The sequence below is a fragment of the Hippocampus comes genome, unplaced genomic scaffold, assembly GCF_001891065.2.
Source record: "Hippocampus comes isolate QL1 unplaced genomic scaffold, H_comes_QL1_v1.1 scaffold397, whole genome shotgun sequence".
Classification (NCBI taxonomy): Eukaryota; Metazoa; Chordata; class Actinopteri; order Syngnathiformes; family Syngnathidae; genus Hippocampus; species Hippocampus comes.
In genome coordinates this window covers 458,594-479,469 of record NW_017804968.1, presented here as the reverse complement: position 1 = coordinate 479,469, position 20,876 = coordinate 458,594, and the positions used below count along the sequence as shown (strand labels likewise).

The window sequence follows — 20,876 nt, the reverse complement described above, 5'->3', positions numbered from 1 at the left end:
ACCCAATAGTGACTTAAAGCTAAAGCAGAGAAGCAGAACCGGTAATATGTTGCACGTAGCTTGCAATCCGTCACAATACCACCCAAATCACTCTTTTTCGAAAGCCGTTTGCGCATCTACAATATTCCATATGCGGCTGTCCACGTCCAGGAACTCTTTGTCCTCGTCAAAAAGACATTTCAATGCACGAGTAGAACAATGGTTGATGACATGAAAATGATGCTGAATATCATTTGCGTGGACTATTCTAAGAAAAAAATATCATTTGCATCATTTTGAATGCAAGAATATATTATTATTATTATATGTATTATTATTTTTAAATTTGTACATATATTATAAATGTATTATTGAATAAAATATAATATAAATAGTTAGATATAATAAAAATATGAATAATTACTGTTATTATTGTATAAATAATTACAAATATATATTTGTCTTTTTTTTAATGCAGTTCAGTTTCGCTGCCCTTATTTTTAGCTGTGTTTGTTTTCAATGCACTGCATGTTTGCACTGGAGTTGAGAGGAAACCCCATTGTGCTCATTCTTATTTAATGATACTTGCGTCAATTTGACTCGGGTCCAAATATGTGTACGGCACAACTAGCTTAGCGTTTCTGGCCTTAATGTCTGCACTAAGGCTGGACAACTCTGCTTGAAACTTCATCATCATCATCTTGACTTCAGGCTCTTGGAATTGTTCCTCAGGGTAGGAACCCAGCAGCACCTGCGAGCGTCGTAAAACAGAGAGACACTTGAACTTGTTTCATAAACTTGAAATATGGCCAAATTGAGTTTACTTTGACAAGTTAAAAATTATTGGGAATTTGACACACAGCAGAGTGTGGTCTACCAAATTTCAATGATTAAAAAAAAATAAATCAAGTACATAAATTGAGACTTCACTTTTGTACTATGTGACAATGAGGCACTCGAAAACCATTTTCACGCTACATCCCACCCCAAAAAGGAGTGCGCCACAGCATTTGCACCTTTGCAGGAATACTCCATTATGACGCTCAACTTACAGAATCGCTGTAGTCCTGTGTCAGCACAAAAAGAACGGTTGCCGTGATGACCGTCTCGCCAACGGTTGGGAGCGTCTCCAAAAGCGTCTTCATGCTGGACTGTCCTTTGGCGGTTGGAGACGGCTTGCGCAACAGTAAGGAACCGTTGGGGGCAAACGTCTGGTAGTCAAACTAAAAAAAAAAAAATAAAAAAAAAAGAAAGCAACCATTTTAGCTCATAGATTGTCATCTTAGATTGCGGTTTAGTTCCAAAACTCGTCTCGAGAAGAACAAACCTGTTGCTACATACCCTACCAAAAAAAAACTCGGTAACGTAACGGGAGCTTTCGTTTCACCTCTGGATTATTGATGGCGGCATGTTGAGCTGAAACAGTGAAGATCACCATGGTGATAAACTTGACTACTTCCTCAACAGTTTTGAACGTCTCCGGACATCCTGTCACCCAAAAAAAAAAAAAAAAAAAAAAGACATCTCTATTCACATTGTCTTGACAAATTAAATGTGGTTTAACCCTTTCATTCAGCCTACAACATGATAAGATGGATCCACTGTCGTCACCGCTGTCCCCAAAAGGGTTCATACCTGAGGATTTACTCTCTAAAAAGCATCGAGTGAATATCTCGTGGATCCATCCTTGTAGTTCTGAGTCTTTGACCACCTCGTTGTCGGAACGATAAAAGTGTCCAACCATCGCCTTCACAAATCTGCCAAGTAAGAGAAATTCACAGTCAGTTTCTTGGGTAGCTTGAATCACTGTACATCGATGACAAAAAAAAACAACCGGTGGATGATGTCCCATATTTTAAGGCCGTCATCTCTGTAGTAGAAGTCGGGGATGGACTCGAGTCCTCGACTGCGAATGTCTTCCGGGAAACACAGTGAGCTGTATGTGAGTTCGGATTGGGCTCTCGTCATGAGCTCGATCGTGCCGTCAACTCCGAGTGAACTCTAGTCACGTACAGTATGAGACACACGTGTCAGGCCGGAGTCAGACGTGAAGAAACGAGAACGCAAATCACTCGTGGGTACATTGATTAGCCAGGCAAATGACAAATTCTTACCAATGCAAATGACCCTTTAGGCCCCAGCAGAATTTCACGAGCTTGAGCGTTGATGTGTAGAATCCATCGAAAGTGTGAGATAAGCAACTATGCGGAGAAGGAAGAATGCCCCCAAATCATGTTCCAAAGAGAATGAATTTGCATTTGACTCATAAAAGGCTACCGAGACCCTGTCATGTTGACAGAGAGAATTTCCAGCAGACCACATTGAGACTACCCAACCATGCTAAAAGCAAACACAAAACAAAAAAAAAAAACAACATATATCAGCGTGGTTTTGTTGGGGTTAAAATGGGAGCCGGCAACCTGCGGCTCCAGAGCCGCATGGGGCTCTTTAGTGCCGCCCGAGTGGCTTTTTCAAAAATGGAAGAAAATGGAAGAAAATGGGGGAGGGAAATATATATATATATGCGACAGACGTTTCTATTTGCAGGACGGGATGCCAGTCAGGTGGTATTTGTATTTGGTCCAATATGGCTCTTTCAACATTTTGGGTTGCCACGCCCTGGTTTAAACCAATGTCAGCTTTACCTTGTAAATGGGATGAATTACGGGAACGTTGCGAAGAAGGCTCATAGCCCAGGACTCGGAGATCAAGTGAGTGTTCTTAAGGTGGCTGATTGCCTGGTGCGTTATCATATTCGCATTTTTAATGAATATCTTGGCTAGGAGCCAATCCGTCTCGGAATCACTCGGCAGGAAAATCGGGTTGTCCTCTGAGGGTTGTTGATGCACCTGCCACAAAGTTTGTGGGAAAATATTTCAACAACCGATTCGTCAACCATTGAGCGATGCACTGTCAAGTACCTGGATTGCGATCGGCATCAGTTTTTGCTCAGGGTTCAGGTACAACAAACAGAGGGGAGCAGGCACTTGCAGTTTTTCCCCGTGATAGATTTTCCCGGGTATTCCACTCAGAACCTTCTGGTCACAGAGGAATATGTTCCCTTTCTGTGCGACAGGGAGACCTCGCATAGCAATTCGTGTTTTGGGATGGAAACTGGCATCATGAATGTAAGTAGCGCGTCGCATTTACCTTCATTTCATTGTCCAGAGTGCTTCCGTTCTCCAGGAAGGGCTTCACCATTTCCTCGGTGACGGGGAAATTTGGAGGAAGTTCCGAACAGCGTTTGATCAAACAGGGGTTCACGCCGTTCAGGAACTGGTACCCGTAAAAGTCGTCGTCCTTCCAGTGGTCGGAAACGTACTCTGGAAGAATATGAAATGAAGGGAATATGACAACGAGTGTTCAAATGTTGCTGTTGTTGGCGTGTGAAAAAACTTTCTCTTCCCGTTATCTCGGAACAGACGACAGATTAGATGGGAGCGACGGGGGCGGGGCTTAACCGACCTGATATTTGCGTGCTTCTGATCCAGAAGATATTTTTGATGTCTTCAATGCTTTGCCAACTTTCCTCCGATCGAAGCATCCCCTTCAGCAAGAGTTCGAAGAGCCTGAAGTGCAGCGGCATTCAAATGTTACCCCCGACTCCTCAGAAGGAAGCGCCACCGAGGTGGGACACAATGTTCAAAAAAATCAAAAACAAACATACCCGGTAAACAAGGCCTTCTTTGACTCAATGAGTCGAGACGGCGACATGCGGATTTCAGCGGGGACGTTCAATGTTGTGAAATTGCTGCGGTGGGGAAGCTCCCCGTTGTACGAGGCCCATCTAGAAAGAGAAGCGTCATATTTTGAACGCTTTCGGGGACAGCGGTTACTACGGCGGACCGCTTATCGGGTTCTCGGGTGACAGCTTGCATGAAAGGGTTAAACCATATTTAAAATGTCTTCTTGCTTGCATCTTTTGGCGAATCTTACTGGAAGATGCCCTTTTTTGACGCCAGCTCGTTTTTGCGGTGCTCAATCAACAACGGATGGTCGTCTTCAAAAAGCTTCATAGCTGATGGGGAGAAAAAAAATTTTAAAAGCCACGTTCAATGTGTAGCGACAATGAAAGAAACTGCTCTGATATTTTCAATGGGAATATAAACCGGACCTTTTCCTCCTCTCAATTCCACGATGTCATGATTGGAAAGCCATCGGTAACAGGGGAAAAGAAGAGTCTCTCCCTCTGGGGTGGTCACGGTGATTTTAGTGCAGAACAGATCATTTTCCGGGAGGAGAAACCGTGGGCGTTTCTCGACTTTCACCAGGAGAAGCTTCCCCAGAGAGGAACTGGTTTTGATGGTGTACGTCTCAGTCTAGAATTAAAGACATCCGGGCAAAAAAAAAAAAGAGTTCCAGAAAGTGCTTTTGGTAAATGAAAGAAATCGGAAAAGGACATTTCTGGCCTATCGGGTGTCGTCATCAATGCATAAATATCGACGCGTGGACTTCTCACGCGTTTGCCGCCATTCAACTCACCGTCTCGGTCATAAAGTCGACAGCCCAGTGGTTCAATTGGCTTTTCTCGCTCTGGCCTTCACTTCCGAGCAAGGTGATGAGTATGTGGTCAAAAGTTGCGGCGAAGGACCTCCCTCCCGTCGTTACCTTCAGCTGGTACTCCGCCATGCTCACTCAGTCGTCGCAATCCCTGAAATACCTAAAAATCCCCGACTCAATGCGTTGAAGTCTGCTGCTGATGGCGATGATCCCTTTTTAACCCCCCCACCCCACCCCCTTGCAAATGAGCAACAATATGCAAAAATCGACTGAATATAAAGATGCAAATATCAAGCAAAATGCATGCAGATGGAATGAAAAACTAAATCGAGTCACGACTTACCAATGTTCCCGACGAGTGGCAATCTTCCACCGAGTCTCGCCCCAAAAGTCTCGAAACTGTGAACCGTCAATCAAATTCCTTTATTCTTGCTGTCAAGCATTTGGTTGTTGACCCCAAACGCTGAATATGAGCCGAGAGGGCAACATGTCGCGGCGGCATCGCCGTTGCTCCCCTCACATATTCAGCTTTTGATATCCGACACTTTAAATGGAGTTCCTGTTAAGCTATCGTCCATTTGAGCGCGTGAGTAAAGCTGAAACAGCGACATGTTGCACAAAGTTCAGATGAGGCGGAACCAACCGTTTTGCAGCCATTGGCTTCTTTTTGATGACCCTTCCCAGGACCTGGTTGACTGACAAATTACTTGCTCAGTGTACAGTATGCGTGTCGTGACCTTTTCTATTGTATGAGTGGCAACAAGCTGCTGCCCTGGTAAAGTCTTTCAGCGACAGTGGACAGCTTATGTAATCAGGTTACACGTTGCATGAAAGGGTTCATGATGCAACTACTGCTGCTATCGTGTGGAAGAGCCTTTAATGTTTTTTTCCTATCACGAGATGTCCCAGGCATGGAGAGATTAACAAAGATCCACTATTTGGAGGAAAGAAAATCATTTTCAGACCCTGAAGTGAAACTGCCAACACCCACTGGCATAGATTTCGCAAGACATTTCGGTCCATATTATTGCAGGTTGAGAAAGGGTAAGTTTGTGGTCATCTGTGTCTTGTGTACTGCCATCAGTAAGAACAAAGAATGGTTAAAAAAAAAAAAGCATTCAGATTAGATTTGGAAGATTGGATAGAAGATTGTTTATTTGTCACCCATTAAAGAAAAAAAGAGGCTTTATTTACTTAATAATGCTGCTGTCAATTTGACTGGGGTCCAAATATGTGTACGGCACGCCAAGCTTAGAGTTTCTGGCCTTGATGTCGTCACTGAGGCTCGATAACCCCGCTTGAAACCCCTCCATCATCTGCTTGATTTCGGGCTCTTGGAATCGTTCGTCGGGATACGAACCCAAGAGTACCTGCCGGTATTGCAGAAACAGACACAGGCGCTTGAGGTTCCGAAAATACTCGAAACCAGAGATCACGGAAGAGCCTGAGACGTTAACGGCGCTCAACTTACGGTATCGGAGTAGTTCAGTGCGAGCACGTATAGAATGGTCGCCGTCATGACCGTCTCGCCAATGTTTGGGAGCGTCTCCAAAATGGTCTTCATGCTGGACTGTCCTTTGGCGGTTGGAGATCGCTTGCGCAACAGTAAGGAACCGTTGGGGACAAACGTCTGGTAGTCAAACTAAAATATCAAAAAAAAACACTTTAGGTTTGCTTTTGCAAGAGGTTTCCTCTGTAGATCCCGAAAGACTTTTTGAATCTGATTTTAACCGTTTCACCTGTCCGTTATTGACAGCAGCATGCTGAACGGAAACCGTGAAGATCACCATGGTGATGAACTTGACCACTTCTTCAACGCAATGGAAGGCCTCTGGACATCCTGTCAGAAAAACCAACAAACCAAAAATAAATATAGCTGCTATGCACAAATATTGTGTGGGCAAATTCAATGGCGTTTAATACCTAAGCGTTTACTCCCTAAAAAGCAGTGAGTGAATATCTCGTGGATCCATCCTTGCAGCTCCGAGTCTTTGACTACTTCGTCGTTTGAACGATAGAAGTGTCCCACCACAGAGTTCACAAATCTGCCAAGTAAAAACAATCTCTCCTTTCGGTGGCTTCAAACCATTTATGTCATTCACTTATGATGGTGAAGGAAAACCAAAAATTAACCTGTGGATGATATCCCATAGTTTCAGTCCATCATCTCTGTAGTAGAAGTCGGGGATGGACTCAAGTCCTCGAGCGCGAATGTCGTCCGGTATACAGAGCGAGCTGTATGTCAGCTCATCTTGTGCCCGCCTCATGAGCTCTATCGTCCCATCGAGTCCAAGTGAACTCTAGTCACGTACAGTATAAAACACGCAGGGCTTGGTGTGAGACGTGGAAGAACCAGAAAGCAAATTAACTGCGGTACAGTCATTAGTCTGACATGATACACTCGCACCATTTTAAACGATCCAGAAGGTCCCAACAGGGTTTCACGGGCCAGAGCATTGACGTGTAGAATCCACCGGAAGTGTGGGATCAGCAACTACAGAGAAAGGGAAGAATCGCCCCGTTATTGTCGAAAAGTTAATGTTCATTTGGGTGTACGGTGGTACCTCTACTTATGAAATTAATTGGTTCGGGAAGAAATCTCTTCACTAGAACATTTTGTAAGTCGAGACGCGTTTTCCATGTAAATGCCCTAATCCGTTCCAAGCCCTCCCCAATTTGGGCCATGTTCTCTCTCTGAAGTGATTTTTTACCTTGTAAATGGGATGAATGAGGGGGAAGTTGCGAAAAAGGCTCATGGCCCAGGACTCGGAGATCAAGTGAGTGTTCTTAAGGTGGGAGATTGCCTGGTGAGTCATCATATCCGCATTTTTGACCATTATCTTGGCTAGGAGCCAGTCTGTCTCAGAGTCACTGGGCAGGAAAATCGGGTTGTCCTCCGAGGGTTGTTGATGCACCTATCAAAACATCGGAGAGCAAAACTGATCGGAAAACAATCGACAATCGGTTGTCAACTGTGAAATACCTGTATTGCAATCGGTATGAGTTTTTTCTCAGGGTTCAGGTACAATAGACAGAGAGGCGCAGGCAGTGGCAGACGTTCGCCGTGATAGAGCCTCCCCGGTATTCCGCTCAAAATCTTCTGGTCATAGAGGAACATATTCCCTCTCTGTGTGACAACGAAGGTGATGAAATGGAATGTCCGCTGGGCATCGTCAAAGTACGAAGCGCTCCGTCGATACCTTGAATTCGTTGTGCAGGGGCATACCGATCTCCAGGTATGGCTTCACCATTTCCTCGGTGACGGGGAAATTTGGAGGAAGCTCATAACAGCGTTTGATCAAATGGGGGTTAACGCCATTCAAGAACTGGTACCCATAAAAGTCATCGTCTTTCCAGTGCTCAAAAAGGTACTCTGAAGGGGCAGGAAATGAAGACATCAGCAAATCTTTAGACGAGACACTTGGAATACATTTAATAAGCGCTTCACCTTGACCCTACCTGAGATTTCGGACTTCCTGTCGTCAAAGATCGTCTTCATGTCTTCAATCGTTTGCCAGCTTTCTTCAGATCCAAGCATCCCCTTAAATTTGAGTTCCTCAGTGCTGAAGGATTGAAACGTTTTCACTGACAGCTTCTAACTTCACATCAAAAAGTCGGGACGTCGTGCTAAATCGTTCCAAAGTTACCCTGAAAAGAAGGCGGACCGAGATTCTTGAACTCTGGACTTGGACATGCGGATTTCGGCAGGGATGCTTGATGTACTAAACTGGCTGTGGTAAGGTAGTCCTTTATCCATCGAGGCCCATCTAGCGGAGGATAGCGTCGCGTTTTAGACCGCGCTGAAAAGTCTGCAGGCTTGCGTCATTTGGAAGAACTTACTGAAAGTTGCTCTTTTTCGATGCTAGTTCTTTTTTGCGGTGCTCAATCAACAATGGGTGCTGCGGATTTCGGCAGGGATGCTTGATGTACTAAACTGGCTGTGGTAAGGTAGTCCTTTATCCATCGAGGCCCATCTAGCGGAGGATAGCGTCGCGTTTTAGACCGCGCTGAAAAGTCTGCAGGCTTGCGTCATTTGGAAGAACTTACTGAAAGTTGCTCTTTTTCGATGCTAGTTCTTTTTTGCGGTGCTCAATCAACAATGGGTGCTCATCTTCAAAAGCCTTCATGGCTTTAAAAAAAAAAGTTCAAATATTTTACTCCGTGAATTCAGAAAAAAATGGATCATGAGTTTTGATGGAATTATCAACCAAACCTTTTCCTCCTCGCAGCTCCACCACCTCGTCATTGGAGAGCCACTGGTAACACGGGAAAAGCAACGTCTCTCCCTCCGGGGTGGTCACGGCGATTTTCGAGCAGAACCACTCGTCGTCCTTGCGCCAAAACCGCGGGTCTTTCTCGATCTTCAGCAGCAGAAGTTTCCCCAGAGGGGCGCCGGTTTTGACGGTGTACGTCTCGCTCTAGAATTTAAGACATGCGGGCGAAAAATAGATCGAAAATGTATCGCGTTTCGGATCGTCTCACTCACCGTCCCGGTTTTAAAGTCAATGCCCCAGTTATCCAAGTCGGTTCGCTCGCTCTGTCCTTCGCTGCCGAGCAAGGTGACCAAGATGTGGTCAAATGTACCGGCGCATTCCCTCCCGCCGGTCGTTACTTCCAGCTTGTACTCGGCCATGGTCGCTCCGTAGCAACTTATTGAAAGGATGTTTTCCCAACCCGACCTCTAAATGTGCTCAGGTGGTTTTTCCAGAGTTTCCAGTCGTCTTCTGAACCTGGCAGAACCTTTTTAGGGTCTTCCTGCAAAGGACTAAGGGCGTCTATGTGAGGATTCGGTTCTAATGTCGAAAGGTGAGAGAGTACGTGCCCTCAAAACAAGCAACGACTGGAATCACATTTCAGCAAAATTGGAGTTGCCACATACCAAAAGCCCTCAACGACCTGCAATTAGCCCTCCGGGGGATAGTTAGCGGTACATGACTAACTTGTTCAACATGTTTGAGCGTACATCGGCGAGCTGGAGCTGATTTGTGGTTTGGGCGCAGACTGATGTCCTTAACTACCCGTCAAGTGCGCAAACTCTGTCTCCCTTATATGGGCGTGTTTGACTGCCACAGGTTCTTGTACATCGCATCCATAGTGTGTTGGCTAAAGTATATTTTACTCCTCTGCGAATTCTGACGTTTGGTGATTGTGAGTCTCCAAGCGTGCAACGTCTTTCTCGGCCGAGTTTCGGCAAACAAAAAGACAGCAGAATGCATGATTAACAGACATGGAGACTTTATTGACCAGCCGTAGCAAAGACCAACTCTTCCCGGCGACGTCTGTTAAATCGATACGCTGTTTTCGATTTCTTTGGGGTTCAAGTAAGGGTAGGGTAGTTGAAGCTCCTCGTTCCTCTTCACGATGGCGTCGCTGATTGTGGACAGTTCTGCTTGAAAATCCTCAATCATCCTCAAGACGGCAGGCTCACTAAAACGTTGAGGATAGTGACCCAGAGAGACCTGGGCGAGACAAACAAAAGACACGTTTAAGGTCTGACGAAAACCCAACGTGGTTGTCTTTCTTCAAGAACCATGGCGATGGACTTACAAAGTCATCATACTTCTCGCTGAGGAACCAATGAAGAGACATGGCGAGCGAGCCAAAGGATTTGTCGGGCAGAGTCGTCAGTATGTCCTCCATGGTAGTATTTCCCTTGGCAGTGGGCGGAGCCAGATGGAGTAACAACGGACCATTGGGGATCCAAGTTAGATAATCCATCTATAGGGAACAAAGAAAATGTCAAGTTTGGGACAGAGCTAATCTAACTTCCATCTTTTGGTCTTCACCTGCCCCGAGTTCAACGACGCGTGTCGCGCCGACACGGTGAAGATCAACATTGTGACATACTTGATCAGCTCCTCCACATTTTGAAGGCTTGACGGAAAACCTGCAAAAGATCCACCGACACCCGTAAGTAGTCCACTTTTTTTGACTGCCTTTCCCTCGATCGCAAACCAAATTTTAATCATGAGATTGATACCACTCGTCGTCCTTGCGCCAAAACCGCGGGTCTTTCTCGATCTTCAGCAGCAGAAGTTTCCCCAGAGGGGCGCCGGTTTTGACGGTGTACGTCTCGCTCTAGAATTTAAGACATGCGGGCGAAAAATAGATCGAAAATGTATCGCGTTTCGGATCGTCTCACTCACCGTCCCGGTTTTAAAGTCAATGCCCCAGTTATCCAAGTCGGTTCGCTCGCTCTGTCCTTCGCTGCCGAGCAAGGTGACCAAGATGTGGTCAAATGTACCGGCGCATTCCCTCCCGCCGGTCGTTACTTCCAGCTTGTACTCGGCCATGGTCGCTCCGTAGCAACTTATTGAAAGGATGTTTTCCCAACCCGACCTCTAAATGTGCTCAGGTGGTTTTTCCAGAGTTTCCAGTCGTCTTCTGAACCTGGCAGAACCTTTTTAGGGTCTTCCTGCAAAGGACTAAGGGCGTCTATGTGAGGATTCGGTTCTAATGTCGAAAGGTGAGAGAGTACGTGCCCTCAAAACAAGCAACGACTGGAATCACATTTCAGCAAAATTGGAGTTGCCACATACCAAAAGCCCTCAACGACCTGCAATTAGCCCTCCGGGGGATAGTTAGCGGTACATGACTAACTTGTTCAACATGTTTGAGCGTACATCGGCGAGCTGGAGCTGATTTGTGGTTTGGGCGCAGACTGATGTCCTTAACTACCCGTCAAGTGCGCAAACTCTGTCTCCCTTATATGGGCGTGTTTGACTGCCACAGGTTCTTGTACATCGCATCCATAGTGTGTTGGCTAAAGTATATTTTACTCCTCTGCGAATTCTGACGTTTGGTGATTGTGAGTCTCCAAGCGTGCAACGTCTTTCTCGGCCGAGTTTCGGCAAACAAAAAGACAGCAGAATGCATGATTAACAGACATGGAGACTTTATTGACCAGCCGTAGCAAAGACCAACTCTTCCCGGCGACGTCTGTTAAATCGATACGCTGTTTTCGATTTCTTTGGGGTTCAAGTAAGGGTAGGGTAGTTGAAGCTCCTCGTTCCTCTTCACGATGGCGTCGCTGATTGTGGACAGTTCTGCTTGAAAATCCTCAATCATCCTCAAGACGGCAGGCTCACTAAAACGTTGAGGATAGTGACCCAGAGAGACCTGGGCGAGACAAACAAAAGACACGTTTAAGGTCTGACGAAAACCCAACGTGGTTGTCTTTCTTCAAGAACCATGGCGATGGACTTACAAAGTCATCATACTTCTCGCTGAGGAACCAATGAAGAGACATGGCGAGCGAGCCAAAGGATTTGTCGGGCAGAGTCGTCAGTATGTCCTCCATGGTAGTATTTCCCTTGGCAGTGGGCGGAGCCAGATGGAGTAACAACGGACCATTGGGGATCCAAGTTAGATAATCCATCTATAGGGAACAAAGAAAATGTCAAGTTTGGGACAGAGCTAATCTAACTTCCATCTTTTGGTCTTCACCTGCCCCGAGTTCAACGACGCGTGTCGCGCCGACACGGTGAAGATCAACATTGTGACATACTTGATCAGCTCCTCCACATTTTGAAGGCTTGACGGAAAACCTGCAAAAGATCCACCGACACCCGCAAGTAGTCCACTTTTTTGACTGCCTTTCCCTCGATTGCAAAACAAATTTTAATCATGAGATTGACGCAATACCTGAAGCGGCGTTCCCCAGGAACCCATAGTTGAAGATCTCATCGACCCATTGCTGAAGCTCCGAATCCGCAGACACTTCACTGTCCAGCGGATAATAGTACGCCACCACTGCCGTGACAAAACTGGGCGAGGAAGTGCGACGAAATGAGAAAGTACCAAGACGTGCAATGTCCAAAATGGCTCCATAGAGTCTTTTTGATCCACGACGTTGAGCAGCAAGCAAGAAGCGGAACTCACCTGTGAATGACATTCCACATCCTCAACGCATCATCTCTGTAATAAAAGTTCAGGACGGACTCCAGACCTCTGGCAGCGATGTCATCCGGAGCGCAGAGTGACGCGTAGCTCAACTGGACAAGCGCCCTTCTCATGAGCGGCACTTGTCCTTCCGCAGAAATGGACGACTTGAATGAAAATAAGACAGCGATTGGTCGATCGCTTGTTCCAAGGAGACGTTGCTAATCAAACACCAAAGAAAATTTTCCCCACATACGTTGTCGAAGAATCTCCCCGGCCCGTAGAGAAGAGCGCGTGCGACCGTGTTTACAAAGAGAGTGCTTCGATGATGCGGGATCAAGAGCTGGAAGACATTTGACATCAGCGGCATCCGTCGCCCGTCCCTCGGAAATCACTTTGTCCTCGCCGCCTTGCGTTTACCTTGTGCAGCGGGTGGATCATGGGCAGGTTGCGAAGCGTCGCCATTGCAAAAACCTCCGCGACTAAATGCGTGTTGTGCAAATGGCTGACGAGCAAGCCATGCAAGGTGTCGACGTGTCTCACGTGCAGTTTCGCCAGCAGCCAGTCCGCTTCGGAATCGCTGGGCAGAAAAATCGGATTGTCCTGGGAGGGCTGCTGGCCAAGCTGTGGGAGGGAGAGGATTTTTTTTTTTTTTTATGCTTAAAAAGCCAATTTGATTATATATGCAGCCAATTAAGGAAAATAAAGCAGACCTGAATGGCGAGGGGGCGTAATTTCTTTTCATTAGTCATGTAAAGTAGGCAGAGGGCAGCAGTCAGAGGAACCCGTTTACCATCCAAAACAGTTGTTGGCAGACCTTCCATGATTTTGTAGTCAACAATAAATATGTTGCCAATCTGGAAAAGACAGGAGGATAAATGCTACTTGGGGATCGTAAGTCATGCCACGACTGATTGGTTGGTTCGCTACCTCCATCTCTTTGGTCAGAGTGGTCCCCTTGGCCAAAAAGGGCTTCACCATTTCATCTGTGACTGGGAAGTTGGGCGGCAGCTTCGAGCAGCGTCGGATCATGTAAGGGTTGACGCCGTTGAGGAACTGGTAGGCAAAAAAGTCGTCGTTCTTCCAGAGCTGAGACACTCTTTCTGGAGAGAGTTCATACATTTATTTGATTTTTTTATTTGTTTTTTTTTCTGTGAAGGCAATACCTGCATGGGTTGATTTTGTCAACCAGGACACATTCTTCATGTCCTCAAAGTTCTCCCAGCGTGCCGTACTATGCAGTATGCCCGTCTCTGCGAGTGCATCCCTTTTGGGTAAGTTACGTGAAAATTATTAGCATTCAAGGTGTCCCCACATGAATTTGAGACACAGAAAAGTTCATCCACTCACACTAACTTTCGCCTATACGCAGAATGCTTGGCTTTGGAGAATGAGAAGCGGTCTTCTGCTGGGAGGGAATTTGGCTCTTTGATGTTTAAGACAAAAGCCATTCCTTCAGCGTACTCATCCCATCTGATGGCACAAAAAAAATAAAATTAAAAAAAAAGTCAACACCGTTCAACACGCTGACTAAAAGTAGGGCTCGCTCACTCGTAGGTCAACTTCTGTTGGACCAATTCCCTTTTTCGTTGGTCTTGGAGTCGTGGATAGAAGTCCTCAAACGCTTTTGTGGCTGCCAGAGATAAGAGACATTTTGCAAAAACAAAATTTATCACAGCCATTCAATTGAAAAGAGTACCAGACGCGCCCTCTGCTGGCCGCAAGAAGACTGCACTTATTGGGGAGGACAAAAAAAAACGGGCCGAGCATCTATTAAAAGTCGTTTCACAACCAGTGCCATGTGTAAACAACCTAGAATTCGAAGGTTTAAAATTTTATGATATTTGATGGAGTACGCTAACCTCTTCCTCCTCTCAAAAGCACAAGGTCACCCCTGGACAGCCACTTGTAGCAGGGGAAGAATACGTCGTCGTCCTCAGGCGTCCTCACCGCGATCGTGGAGCAAAACCAAGGCTTAGCTTCAGATTCGTGGAAAGGATCTTTCTCCACTTGGAGCAGGAGAAGGAATCCCAACGTGAACGCAGACGTCACCGAGAACGTTCCCACCTGCAGGTCAGAAACAGTGAACCCCTGTATATTTGATTATTATTTTTTTTTTTTTTGGGGGGGGGACCCATCTACTGTTTTGTTTATGCAAAAAGTCACAAGACTTCGGTAACGACAAGAAGCGATAAGAATCTATTGAAATGAGTCGAAGCGCTTTTGACAAAATTAGTCCTTTGCTGCCGCCCTGTGGCAACCATATGAACTGCAAATGTCTTGTGACCTTTATAGTTGAACGAATTTGACCTTTACACTTTTGAACGCGCATGCCAAACTGTTCAATCTTTCAGTTCAACTAATTGATTGTTCACCGACGTGCATTCAAAAATTTCAGGAGGTCAAATAAGGTTCACCTGTAAAGTGTATTTTTAGGTTCATCCTGAAGCCAAAATGTCTCCTCACTCTTTTGAGAGCAGGTTGCGGTATGACGCAAAGTACCTTTTCGGTTTCATTCCCCGGGCCGACGCCGATCAACTGCGTGCGGTTGGACCGGCCCTGCGCACCCACCAGAGTGACATAGACGTTGTCAAAAGCGCCGGCGTGCAACACGTCACCCGTTGTCACGGTCAGCGGGTACTCCGCCATTTTGCTAAGATAGAGATCAATACACCCTGCAAGTAAAACAACTTTTTTTGGGTCGGCCGCCACACGGCTCTGCTCCTCATCACACGCGGGTGCAATCGGTTCTGCGCGAGTAAACAGATGGGGACACGGAAGCTTTTAAGTGCAATGCCTGATCCAGCCCATAATAAGCAGATCCAGGTGTGCGCCATTGACTCAATGAGTGAGGTCTTTCCTGACCGAAAGTTACACATAAGTTCAGGGAAGAGATTTAGTTGCAGTTGCAGTGACAGGTGAGTTAAGCACGCCAAAAAATATTTAATTTTATGGAAAAAAAAAAAGGTATTGTGAATTTGTGGTCTAACCATGTCGACCAAATGAGATCGCCCACAATGTGAAAAAGTAGATTTATTTGACTCAACTGACCATGAATGCGATACAAATGCAGTTGCTGCAATCATTCTGAAAACTAAATCACAACACGGCCCACATGGGGTAACATTCAATCGGTGAGACCAACATTCGTCGCACACAGTACTGTCAACCAACATCAACGATAAACAGATTTACTTGCGCCATGCGTCACACGGAACTAGATTGTGCAATAATACTATCAGGCGGAATTCTTTATTGCAAATAAACGAGTCACTCATGTTGGCAGGAAGGTGTTCTTTCATTAAGGCAATCAAGTGTGCAACAACAAAAAAATCGGTATAGTTCTGGTGATTTTTTTTTTTTTCAAAGTGATTTTTATCTTGACAGTTCTTATGGGAATAATGGAGAAGACATAGCACACGACAATCATTGCGTTATGATCATTTAATGTCCTCCCCCATTGCTTTTGGAGTGCTTTTTCAGCCCGAGTGCTTAGATCGCCTCCTAACAATCTTCTGGCCATCGATATTTTCGGAGCTTGGTCAAGTTCTCCTGCCCCAAACCCATGGCAGGGAGGGGCACCGGCTCGCTCCGGTGCGCCACCGTGTTGTACTGGCACTTCTTCAGGTGGTTTGACATGCTGGGGACGTCGGTGAATCCCCACTTCAGCACCGGGCTGAATGCGGTGCTGAACCGCCACACCTGTAATCAAACAAAAACCCAAAAATGAATAAGTAACTCGACTAACTGATTTTTCATACGCATGTTAGGTTCATTCAAGATTCTAAATCATAGCTATCAAAGATAAGGCCCGGGGGCCATATCTGGCCCGCCACATCATTTTTATGTGGCCCGCGAAAGCAAATCAAGCATGTCAAATTCCGTGATGCTTGCTAAAGTCTGAACAAAAATTTCAAATTGTCAGTTGTAATTCACAATAACAGTCATTATTCTTGACTTGTGATTAACTCATTCAGTACCAGCCAATTCTAGACCAAGTCTGAAAAGACGTTTCAAAACGTCTTTGGGAGTGCTAGTTATCCATCAATTTGTTGTGCGCTGTTTATGTAATATGTGAAGGTGATGAAACATTGATATGGTTTCCCAAAATTCATAACGGCCCTCCAAGGGAAACCGTAACTACAATGTAACAATGTGCCGCTCGATGACATCACGGCTGCGATGGGTTCGACGCGGAGGTTTTTGAGAAGCGCTTCCCATCGGCGAGTGTTTGCGTCGAGTTCAACTCACTTTGTGCTTAACCTGCCACGACACCCTCCCGTGACCGCCGGCGCTTTGCCTCCTTTCCCACTGCAGCTCCACGATACCTCTGGTGTGGAGGAGACTGGAGCACACCTCCCTCATGGTCCGCGACACCAGAGACAGTTGGCACAGGCTGAAGCTGTCCAGGTAGCCCGCGATGTGCCACAGAATCTCGGTGGGGAGTTCGCTGAACCGGTCCGACTGTGAATCGCCGGAGAGTTGGGCCCCGGGATGAGGCTGCACTCCGAAGGACCGAAGGAGCCTACTGTGGACCACCTGGGCCCCCGGGGACGTGGGGTAAAACCTCCGCTGGGAGAAGGTGCAGCCGTAAAAAGCCAACGGGCAGCGGTGCTCCATCCAGCCGTTGAGCCCGGCGTGAACGTCGCCGTGGACGTTGGTGAAATGGGAGGAGAACTCATCCCGGCGGAAGGACTGAGCGCACACGAAGGGGAACATGTGCTGGTAGCGGGCGTTGTTGGGGATGGAGTAGTTATGCGGGAGCGTCTGGACCTCCAGCGGTTCCAGAACGAGGCCGAGGCGGAGCGTATGGAAGGGGCTGGGGCAAGGGATCTGCGGGGACGCGTGATCGCAGGCGGACGCGGACGCCATGTCGCCAACCCTCGTGTTCGTGACCAGCACGGCCGCCGGGATGGGGAACGTCTGCGTGCCCGAGTGGGTGCGGCGCTCGTCCACGCGGAGGGGATCCGAGATCCTTCTGTACTCTCTTGATTCCTCCAGGCAGAAGATCAGGGCGGCTGTGATCAGGTCGATTTCTCCGAGCCCGACGGGATCGTCGTCCTGTTCCAGATCTGAGGTGTCAACTGCTTTGTCCTCTGTCTTGGTTTCTACTGGACTCTGGCCACTGGGGAGGATCCACTTTTCTGGCTTATGGTTTTGTCTGTCTTGCGGCGCCACATGAGGGGACAGACCCACTTCCCGAGGAGCAACCAAGTCCTTCCGTGCAACTACCTCCAGGCAGCCATTCATGAACAAAATGTTTTCTTCTTCCGTGGACTCATCTGTGATTTGTCCGTTCTGAAAGTGCACCAGTCTGGGGGTCTGCTGATCGGCTTCTGCTCCCACCGCTTCAGCAAGGCTATTGGCTGAGTTAGCAATGCTAACCACGTCCGATACAACGGCGATGTTCCTCGGCGGCGCTTCCTTACCGTTGTGCGAATCCTGAGAAGGAACCAAGTCCTCTTCGGCGACCTCTTTTGCTAATGAACTCGTTTCTTCCTGAGCCCCCTGCGCGGTTCGTCCCTTTTGAAGCCGCACGAGTCCGTCCAGTCTGCTTCCCTGCATTGCGGCTTCCGCTCTCGCACCTTCGACGCGGCCGTCAGATGAGTTTGCACGGCTAACCAGCTCCAGAGCAGTGGCTAAGGTCCTGGTGGTCTCCAGAGTGGCCTCGTACAGTTTGCCGTAGTGCTGCTCGTTCAGTCCGTTGATACCGTTGGCGATTCGCTCTTTCGCCGTCGCCGCTCGCAACTCAGACAAGCCTGACTCCGTCTCTTTGGCAATCTCACTCGCAGGGTCTGGTGAGCCCGTCTGGATGCTCGGCGGGACGGCAATCAACCTGAGGGATTCCAGCAAAGTGCACTGGTCCTGGAGGGCGAGGGCCATGTCTAGCTGCTCCACTTCCTCCACGCCGCGACTCAAGCGCTCGTACGACGAGTAGTCCGTGCAGCTGACTGGCCAGCGGTTCCACTCCATGGTGCAGCGCACCACCCCGGCCGGACACACCTCCAAGTGTGCCGACATTTGGTTGCGCGTCATGGCGGCGGGGCAGCCGTAGGCGCTGTTCAGGCACGGCACCCTCAGCAGCGAGCACAGGAGGTGGTGCTCATCGGCTTTGCACGAGTGAAACACTGCGCCGCACGTTAGAGGGCAGCTGGTGAGTTGGCAGGAAACGCCTGGCAGAGGTCTGACCGCGCATCTTAGGTTGACACAGGACATGCAGTGAGCATGCTCCTCGGCCATTTTGAGGACCTGCCCGATAAGGGGTCAAAGCAAACATTACACCATTCGCTCTGCTATTTTCTAAAATGCGTTTCCTCAGCTTGTTCTCAGTACCAGCTGTCGACATTCAAACCTCCAACAGTACAAAAGTCTTTCATACTTTACAAAAGCAAAGGGCTGTGAAATGTAATCTTCCTCAACTCGTTTTCAAAGTTAATCAAGCCATGAGCATTGTAATAAATAAAACAATGAGCTCACTGATCCCGTCTATTCGCCAAATATTTATCGGCGCAATTTTTTTTTCATTGTGCCAAATTGTCAAAGTAGTTATTGTATAGAAATATATTTTATATATTTACATATACCGTACTCGATATTACATTTTATACAATACTTTCACTTAATTGCAGGAGTTAAATTAGTACTTATACTTTCACCAGTCTTTTTTTTTTTCACAGTTTTTGCCACCGCTGACCATAGTGCAACAGCCAAGGTCTCAAAACTGCACTGTACTTTACATCACTTAAATTCGCCACTTTGTTGATATCAGCTCCAACTTTTGCTACCTGTCTATTAAATGAAGCATACAATTAATTTCATAGAACTGGTCGCAGCATCATCGCTGTCAGTCTAAACTCCGAACGTGTTTGGATGACTTCAGTCGGGGGTCTATATTTAACATGATGCTAACCTTGGCTAAAAACAATAGCATTGTCGGAAGTTTCGCTGGCCCTTTCTTCAAGCTATAGCGATATATAACAAACAAAAAAAAACAACAGGTACAAGCAAAGTGGGCACCTTCTCACCTTTTCCTTTAAGAAGTGATGCGTTAGAACGGACAACAAAAATAATGCAGCGGTGCGGGTCGTTTATGAAAGATGAATTCACATCCGTGTGTCGACTTCCTCCTCCCGAGCCAAGGTGGTCACGTGACCAACAGCATGGCAGCTCAGAGCTAGCAAAATCGCAACGACGCTCGATACTATGGCGCGTTCTTCAAACCTATTCGACCACAAATGCAATTCCGCGTGTTCGTGATAGCTGATAACTGTGAAAGACCTCCGTCACAGTCTATTGTCGTTGTGCGGTTGATTTGGGCGCCACATTGATAGCTTCGGCCAGCTATACTTGCACGTCAACAGAGCCGCCATGTTTGTCAGGGCAAAGTGCCATTCGTTTGCGAGAAACATTTGAGCATAACAACTTTTATCTCGTGGTTTTAATATATGTGAGTATAATCACATTTATACTGTGGTTTTAATGTGTGTGTGCGTGTGTGGCTTGAAAAATGTGTGTATATCAGATGAGTAGTACAGTAATAGATATCACTTTACATCAAATTCATGATTCCTTGACCCAAACTACGAAAATCTGATTTATTTCATTCACAAAAAAGAGAATACATTTTTTAGGAATAGTATAACACACCAAAAAGTGCCAAAAAGATGAGACAATTACAAAAAAAATCCTTTTTCGTTTTTGTTTTATTTCATTTTTAAACTAAGATCAGTGAGGTGGTCGTAGACCGTCTCGTTTACTTGAATAGTTTCCCATTGTCTTCTAATTGATGCGATGCGCCGGTTTTATGGACTGCAATGCCCTGTAGTACACACACGAGGTCAGTGTTGTGCCGGTTTGGATCCCCAAACGCAAAAAGACGCCATTTGGATGGATTTGAGAAAGCTGCTATTCCTATGGATGACCGCTGGGTGGCACAATGAGACTGTGATCTGCTGTCCATGGTGCTGAAACCCAGTTGACGTCCTTCCACCTCAGATCTATCCCCATTCTAACCCTTCAATTTAAATTTACGCTCAGGCTGTTTGCTGCCGACGTCATTGATATTTCTGAAAGTGTTTTTGTTTGGGGAATAACAATGACGAAACTGTCACGTGTTAGGATTGTGTCGTCTTTTACCTGCGCGTTAGGCTAATACGGTGGGTGAGAGACCTCTGTAGAGAAAGGGATGTGTGAGAGAAGACACCGAGATGGAAGCAGGCAGTCAGAGAGATTTTTGAGGGGTATAGAGAGTTAGCGAGGGGGGCGGGGGAGACAGGAAGCGTATAGGGAGAGAAAAAAGGGAGAGGGAGAAAGACTGAGGAGAGAGCTCCAAACCGTGAGAGAGAGAGAGAGAGAGAGAGAGAGAGAGATGGGGTAATAGGGAGTCAGTGAGAAACTGAAAGAGTCATAGTGTAAGAAAGAATGCTTGGTGGGAGGGGGTAGGGGGTGGGGCATGGTGCAAGAGCGGGGAAAGGCGCCGAGCAGGAGTAAAACTTTGGTGTGAATGACAAAGAGGC

The 20,876-nt window shown here is 46.8% G+C and overlaps 5 protein-coding genes and 1 long non-coding RNA gene across 7 annotated transcripts; 1 reads left to right on the top strand and 5 right to left on the bottom strand.

Annotated features, from left to right (window-relative positions):
• Positions 1 to 447: 447 nt before the first annotated feature.
• On the bottom strand, positions 448 to 4,653 carry LOC109527533 (arachidonate 12-lipoxygenase, 12R-type-like). Its single transcript, XM_019889528.1, has 14 exons — positions 4,462 to 4,653; positions 4,094 to 4,298; positions 3,916 to 3,997; positions 3,647 to 3,766; positions 3,445 to 3,548; positions 3,130 to 3,302; positions 2,901 to 3,044; positions 2,625 to 2,828; positions 2,094 to 2,180; positions 1,814 to 1,980; positions 1,615 to 1,736; positions 1,367 to 1,467; positions 1,032 to 1,202; positions 448 to 730 (listed from the first exon to the last, which is right to left on the bottom strand). The coding sequence occupies exons 1-14, from the start codon at positions 4,606 to 4,608 to the stop codon at positions 551 to 553; spliced, it is 2,007 nt and encodes a 668-aa protein (XP_019745087.1). The 5' UTR covers positions 4,609 to 4,653; the 3' UTR covers positions 448 to 550.
• Positions 4,654 to 5,614: 961 nt separating this feature from the next.
• LOC109527797 (hydroperoxide isomerase ALOXE3-like) lies at positions 5,615 to 9,350 on the bottom strand. Its single transcript, XM_019889907.1, has 14 exons — positions 8,966 to 9,350; positions 8,693 to 8,897; positions 8,527 to 8,608; positions 8,127 to 8,246; positions 7,939 to 8,042; positions 7,680 to 7,852; positions 7,463 to 7,606; positions 7,191 to 7,394; positions 6,887 to 6,973; positions 6,613 to 6,779; positions 6,403 to 6,524; positions 6,219 to 6,319; positions 5,951 to 6,121; positions 5,615 to 5,849 (listed from the first exon to the last, which is right to left on the bottom strand). Exons 1-14 carry the CDS (start codon positions 9,110 to 9,112, stop codon positions 5,670 to 5,672), a joined length of 2,007 nt encoding a protein of 668 aa, XP_019745466.1. The 5' UTR covers positions 9,113 to 9,350; the 3' UTR covers positions 5,615 to 5,669.
• Positions 9,351 to 9,697: 347 nt separating this feature from the next.
• LOC109527790 (arachidonate 12-lipoxygenase, 12S-type-like) lies at positions 9,698 to 10,369 on the bottom strand. Its single transcript, XM_019889895.1, has 3 exons — positions 10,266 to 10,369; positions 10,027 to 10,197; positions 9,698 to 9,938 (listed from the first exon to the last, which is right to left on the bottom strand). The coding sequence occupies exons 1-3, from the start codon at positions 10,314 to 10,316 to the stop codon at positions 9,762 to 9,764; spliced, it is 399 nt and encodes a 132-aa protein (XP_019745454.1). The 5' UTR covers positions 10,317 to 10,369; the 3' UTR covers positions 9,698 to 9,761.
• Positions 10,370 to 11,357: 988 nt separating this feature from the next.
• Positions 11,358 to 15,131, bottom strand: LOC109527768 (hydroperoxide isomerase ALOXE3-like). Of its 2 annotated transcripts, none has more exons than XM_019889862.1 (14): positions 14,863 to 15,131; positions 14,223 to 14,427; positions 13,912 to 13,993; positions 13,711 to 13,833; positions 13,527 to 13,627; positions 13,291 to 13,463; positions 13,074 to 13,217; positions 12,781 to 12,984; positions 12,617 to 12,703; positions 12,361 to 12,527; positions 12,124 to 12,245; positions 11,926 to 12,026; positions 11,687 to 11,857; positions 11,358 to 11,598 (listed from the first exon to the last, which is right to left on the bottom strand). In XM_019889862.1, exons 1-14 carry the CDS (start codon positions 15,007 to 15,009, stop codon positions 11,422 to 11,424), a joined length of 2,004 nt encoding a protein of 667 aa, XP_019745421.1. In that variant the 5' UTR covers positions 15,010 to 15,131; the 3' UTR covers positions 11,358 to 11,421. The 2 variants fall into 2 exon arrangements, with proteins under 2 accessions (XP_019745421.1, XP_019745430.1); XM_019889871.1 differs by having other exon boundaries at positions 13,717 to 13,833.
• A 247-nt stretch (positions 15,132 to 15,378) lies between these two features.
• LOC109527758 (F-box only protein 30) lies at positions 15,379 to 20,667 on the bottom strand. The gene is made up of 3 exons (XM_019889849.1): positions 19,386 to 20,667; positions 16,612 to 18,609; positions 15,379 to 16,062 (listed from the first exon to the last, which is right to left on the bottom strand). Exons 2-3 carry the CDS (start codon positions 18,598 to 18,600, stop codon positions 15,865 to 15,867), a joined length of 2,187 nt encoding a protein of 728 aa, XP_019745408.1. The 5' UTR covers positions 18,601 to 18,609; positions 19,386 to 20,667; the 3' UTR covers positions 15,379 to 15,864.
• On the top strand, positions 18,427 to 19,346 carry LOC109527806 (uncharacterized). The gene is made up of 2 exons (XR_002170585.1): positions 18,427 to 18,514; positions 19,038 to 19,346. It is a non-coding gene; the product is annotated as an uncharacterized LOC109527806 (long non-coding RNA).
• Positions 20,668 to 20,876: the final 209 nt, after the last annotated feature.